Source organism: Pristiophorus japonicus, unplaced genomic scaffold, assembly GCF_044704955.1.
Source record: "Pristiophorus japonicus isolate sPriJap1 unplaced genomic scaffold, sPriJap1.hap1 HAP1_SCAFFOLD_1126, whole genome shotgun sequence".
In the NCBI taxonomy this organism is placed as follows: domain Eukaryota; kingdom Metazoa; phylum Chordata; class Chondrichthyes; family Pristiophoridae; genus Pristiophorus; species Pristiophorus japonicus.
In genome coordinates, this window is record NW_027250784.1 from 12,361 (window position 1) to 18,472 (window position 6,112).

Below are 6,112 nucleotides of genomic sequence, written 5' to 3' on the forward strand. Positions count from 1 at the left end.
AAAGTTCACGGGGTTGAGGGTAATATATTAGCATGGATAGAGGATTGGCTAACTAACAGAGAACAGAGAGTGGGGATAAATGGGTCATTGTCGGGTTGGTAATCAGTAACTAGTGGGGTGCCGCAGGGATCAGTGCTGGGGCCCCAACTATTTACAATCTGTATTAACGACTTGGAAGAAGGGACCGAGTGTAACGGAGCCAAGTTTGCTGACGATACAAAGATGGGAGGAAAAGCAATGTGTGAGGAGGACACAAAAAACCTGCAAAAGGACAGAGACAGGCTCAGTGAGGGGAAACATTTGTCAGATGGAGTATAATGATGGAAAGTGTGAGCTCAGGCACTTTGGCAGAAAAAAATCAAAGAGCAAGTTGTGATTTAAATGGAGAAAGATTGCAAAGTGCGGCAGTACAGCGGGACCTGGGGGGACTTGTGCAGGAAACACAAAAGGTTAGTGTGCAGGTATAGCAAGTGATCAGGAAGGCCAATGGTATCTTGGCCTTTATTGCAAAGGGGATGCAGTATAAAAGCAGGGAAGTCTTGCTCCAGTTATACAGGGTATTGGTGAGGCCACACCTGGAGTACTGCGTGCAGTTTTGGTTTCCATATTTACGAAACGATATACTTGCTTTGGAGGCTGTTCAGAGAAGGTTCACTCGGTTGATTCCGGGGATGAGGGGGTTGACTTTTATGAGGAAAGGTTGAGTAGATTGGGCCTCTACTCATTGGAATTCAGAAGAATGAGAGGTGATCTTATCGAAACGTATAAGATTATGAGGGGACTTGACAAGGTGGATGTAGAGAGGATGTTTCCACTGATGGGGGAGACTAGAACAAGGGGGAGTGATCTTAGAATAAGGGGCCGCTCATTTAAAACTGAGATGAGGAGGAATTTCTTCTCTCAGAGGGTTGTAAATCTGTGGAATTCTCTGCCCCAGAGAGCTGTGGAGGCTGGGTCATTGAATATATTTAAGGCGGACATAGACAGATTTTTGAGCGATAAGGGAGTGAAGGGTTATGGGGAGCGGGCGGGGAAGTGGACCCGAGTCCATGATCGGATCAGCCATGGTCGTATTAAATGGCGGAGCAGGCTCGAGGGGCCGAATGGCCAACTCATGCTCCTATTTCTTATGTTCTTATGAGAGGAGGCTCACTCAGCACAGGCTGGGGATTTTATATATATATATATATATATATTTATATTTATTATGTGTGAGCGAGAGTGCGTGCTCGCGCGTGCTGGGGGCTCAGTCCCACACCGGGTGTGAGATCAGCCTCACACAGCAGTAGGCCGGAGATGGAGCCTGGGCCTTTCCTGTCCAATGGCGGCCCCAGGCCCTGGACTCACCGGAGGGCCCGGCTCAGCTTGTCATAGTTCATCTGCGGCTTGCACTTGCGGACGCCCCACAGCCTGGCCACCTCATCGGGGTCCTTGATGACAAACTCCCCGTAGTCTCCCTGCCAGGCGATAACATCGTGGTACTCGTCCTTCCTCAGCAGCTCCAGGATGAAGTGCCAGAGCTGGATCTGCCGGGATCCGGGACTCGACTCCGGCTTGTAGGCCCAGTCCGGGAAGGCGAAGCCTGGGGAAAGGCACAGTCAGTCAGCTCACAGATCAACACAACGGGACATGCATCACTGTACCCCCGAACCCCTCGATCAGAATCCCGCCCTGTACCTCACTCCCGGGTATCTGGTCTATATATAAACCCCCGAACCCCTCGATCAGAACCCCGCCCTGTACCTCACTCCCGGGTATCTGGTCTATATATAAACCCCCGAACCCCTCGATCAGAACCCCGCCCTGTACCTCACTCCCGGGTATCTGGTCTATATATAAACCCCCGAACCCCTCGATCAGAACCCCGCCCTGTACCTCACTCCCGGGTATCTGGTCTATATATAAACCCCCGAACCCCGCCCTGTACCTCACTCCCGGGTATCTGGTCTATAAACAAACCCCCGAACCCCTCGATCAGAACCCCGCCCTGTACCTCACTCCCGGGTATCTGGTCTATATATAAACCCCCGAACCCCTCGATCAGAACCCCGCCCTGTACCTCACTCCCGGGTATCTGGTCTATATATAAACCCCCGAACCCCTCGATCAGAACCCCGCCCTGTAACTCACTCCCGGGTATCTGGTCTATATATAAACCCCCCGAACCCCTCGATCAGAACCCCGCCCTGTACCTCACTCCCGGGTATCTGGTCTATATATAAACCCCCGAACCCCTCGATCAGAACCCCGCCCTGTACCTCACTCCCGGGTATCTGGTCTATATATAAACCCCCGAACCCCTCGATCAGAACCCCGCCCTGTACCTCACTCCCGGGTATCTGGTCGATATATAAACCCCCGAACCCCTCGATCAGAACCCCGCCCTGTACCTCACTCCCGGGTACCTGGTCTATATATAAACCCCCGAACCCCTCGATCAGAACCCCGCCCTGTACCTCACTCCCGGGTATCTGGTCGATATATAAACCCCCGAACCCCTCGATCAGAACCCCGCCCTGTACCTCACTCTCGGGTACCTGGTCTATATATAAACCCCCGAACCCCTCGATCAGAACCCCGCCCTGTACCTCACTCCCAGGTATCTGGTCTATATATAAACCCCCGAACCCCTCGATCAGAACCCCGCCCTGTACCTCACTCTCGGGTACCTGGTCTATATATAAACCCCCGAACCCCTCGATCAGAACCCCGCCCTGTACCTCACTCCCGGGTATCTGGTCTATATACAAACCCCCGAACCCCTCGATCAGAACCCCGCCCTGTACCTCACTCCCGGGTATCTGGTCTATATATAAACCCCCGAACCCCTCGATCAGAACCCGGCCCTGTACCTCACTCCCAGGTATCTGGTCTATATACAAACCCCCGAACCCCTCGATCAGAACCCGGCCCTGTACCTCACTCCCGGGTATCTGGTCTATATATAAACCCCCCGAACCCCTCGATCAGAACCCCGCCCTGTAACTCACTCCCAGGTATCTGGTCTATATACAAACCCCCGAACCCCTCGATCAGAACCCCGCCCTGTACCTCACTCCCGGGTATCTGGTCGATATATAAACCCCCGAACCCCTCGATCAGAACCCCGCCCTGTACCTCACTCCCGGGTATCTGGTCTATATATAAACCCCCGAACCCCTCGATCAGAACCCCGCCCTGTACCTCACTCCCAGGTATCTGGTCTATATATAAACCCCCGAACCCCTCGATCAGAACCCCGCCCTGTACCTCACTCCCAGGTATCTGGTCTATATACAAACCGCCCGAACCCCTCGATCAGAACCCCGCCCTGTACCTCACTCCCAGGTATCTGGTCTATATATAAACCCCCGAACCCCTCGATCAGAATCCCGCCCTGTACCTCACTCCCGGGTATCTGGTCTATAAACAAACCCCCGAACCCCTCGATCAGAACCCCGCCCTGTACCTCACTCCCGGGTATCTGGTCTATATATAAACCCCCGAACCCCTCGATCAGAACCCCGCCCTGTACCTCACTCCCGGGTATCTGGTCTATATATAAACCCCCGAACCCCTCGATCAGAACCCCGCCCTGTACCTCACTCCCGGGTATCTGGTCGATATATAAACCCCCGAACCCCTCGATCAGAAGCCCGCCCTGTACCTCACTCCCGGGTATCTGTTATTCTATATATAAACCCCCGAACCCCTCGATCAGAACCCCGCCCTGTACCTCACTCCCAGGTATCTGGTCTATATATAAACCCCCCGAACCCCTCGATCAGAACCCCGCCCTGTACCTCACTCCCGGGTATCTGGTCTATATATAAACCCCCCGAACCCCTCGATCAGAACCCCGCCCTGTACCTCACTCCCGGGTATCTGGTCTATATACAAACCCCCGAACCCCTCGATCAGAACCCCGCCCTGTACCTCACTCCCAGGTATCTGGTCTATATACAAACCCCCAAACCCCTCGATCAGAACCCCGCCCTGTACCTCACTCCCAGGTATCTGGTCTATATATAAACCCCCAAACCCCTCGATCAGAACCCCGCCCTGTACCTCACTCCCGGGTATCTGGTCTATATATAAATCCCCCGAACCCCTCGATCAGAACCCCGCCCTGTACCTCACTCCCAGGTATCTGGTCTATATATAAACCCCCCGAACCCCTCGATCAGAACCCCGCCCTGTACCTCACTCCCGGGTATCTGGTCTATATACAAACCCCCGAACCCCTCGATCAGAACCCCGCCCTGTACCTCACTCCCAGGTATCTGGTCTATATACAAACCCCCAAACCCCTCGATCAGAACCCCGCCCTGTACCTCACTCCCAGGTATCTGGTCTATATATAAACCCCCAAACCCCTCGATCAGAACCCCGCCCTGTACCTCACTCCCAGGTATCTGGTCTATATATAAACCCCCCGAACCCCTCGATCAGAACCCCGCCCTGTACCTCACTCCCAGGTATCTGGTCTATATATAAACCCCCCGAACCCCTCGATCAGAACCCCGCCCTGTACCTCACTCCCGGGTATCTGGTCTATATATAAACCCCCAAACCCCTCGATCAGAACCCCGCCCTGTACCTCACTCCCAGGTATCTGGTCTAAATATAAACCCCCGAACCCCTCGATCAGAACCCCACCCTGTAACTCACTCCCAGGTATCTGGTCTAATTATAAACCCCCGAACCCCTCGATCAGAACCCCGCCCTGTACCTCACTCCCGGGTATCTGTTATTCTATATATAAACCCCCCGAACCTCTCGATTCGATCCCAGCCTGTAACTCACTCCCGGTATTCCCAGTGTGCCTGTACCCTTGATTCCCAGGCCTGTAGACTCAGGACAATCTTTCAGCGTCAATCCCATCGCTCACAACGACAGTGCTGCCCTAGTGGGAATCGAGCAGTCAGTAATTCTATCTCCAGCCAGGCTGCTCCAGGTCAGTAGCACAGTACAGAGAGGGAGGTGGCCATTCGGGTTAAACCAGTTCGGAGCCTACACTCAGTCCTGGTCCCCGCCCACATCCCACAGTACCGGAAGCTGCCCCTCCACCAACTTCAGCAGGCTGACCAGGCCTCAGACACCCACGGCTGTGGGAGCAGGCCTCAAGGCTCAGGAAATCACAGGCCCAGCCAGGCCGACAGCAAACGTCAGCCCTCTCACTGCCCTCACAGAGGGGCTTACAACACACTCCGCAGTTACAGGCCGAGTTTACTGACCAGTGGGTCAATTCCTCAAGACTTTCTTTACAGAGGGTCGTGGGTTCCAGTCCCACTGCAGCATATAAATCTAGGCCCACACTCCCAGTGCAGTGCTGAGAGAGCTCCGTACTGTGGGAGGGGCAGTACTGAGGGAGCGCTGTACTGTGGGAGGGGCAGTACTGAGGGAGCGCTGTACTGTGGGAGGGGCAGTACTGAGGGAGCGCCGCACTGTCGGAGGGGCAGTACTGAGGGAGCGCCGCACTGTGGGAGGGGCAGTACTGAGGGAGCGCTGTACTGTGGGAGGGGCAGTACTGAGGGAGCGCTGTACTGTGGGAGGGGCAGTACTGAGGGAGCGCCACACTGTCGGAGGGGCAGTACTGAGGGAGTGCTGTACTGTGGGAGGGGCAGTACTGAGGGAGCGCTGTACTGTGGGAGGGGCAGTACTGAGGGAGCGCTGCACTGTCGGAGGGGCAGTACTGAGGGAGCGCTGTACTGTGGGAGGGGCAGTACTGAGGGAGCGCTGTACTGTGGGAGGGGCAGTACTGAGGGAGCGCTGTACTGTGGGAGGGGCAGTACTGAGGGAGCGCTGTACTGTCGGAGGGGCAGTACTGAGGGAGCGCTGTACTGTGGGAGGGGCAGTACTGAGGGAGCGCCGCACTGTGGGAGGGGCAGTACTGAGGGAACGCCGCACTGTGGGAGGGGCGGTGCTGAGGGAGCGCCGCACTGTCGGAGGGGCAGTACTGAGGGAGGGCCGTACTGTGGGAGGGGCAGTGCTGAGGGAGCGCCGTACTGCGCTGTCAGAGGGGCAGTGCTGAGGGAGTGCCGTACTGTGGGAGGGGCAGTGCTGAGGGAGTGCCGTACTGCGCTGTCGGAGGGGCAGTGCTGAGGGAGTGCCGTACTGCGCTGTCAGAGGG

General features: G+C 55.6%; 1 protein-coding gene across 1 annotated transcript; it reads right to left on the bottom strand.

The window, feature by feature from the left end:
* Positions 1–1,347: 1,347 nt before the first annotated feature.
* Positions 1,348–4,926, bottom strand: LOC139241700 (ETS domain-containing transcription factor ERF-like; the record flags this gene model as incomplete). Its single annotated transcript, XM_070870073.1, has 2 exons — positions 4,812–4,926; positions 1,348–1,582 (listed from the first exon to the last, which is right to left on the bottom strand). Coding segments are annotated over exons 1-2 (287 nt in total), but the record flags the coding sequence as incomplete, so codon positions are not given.
* Between the last annotated feature and the right edge of the window lie 1,186 nt (positions 4,927–6,112).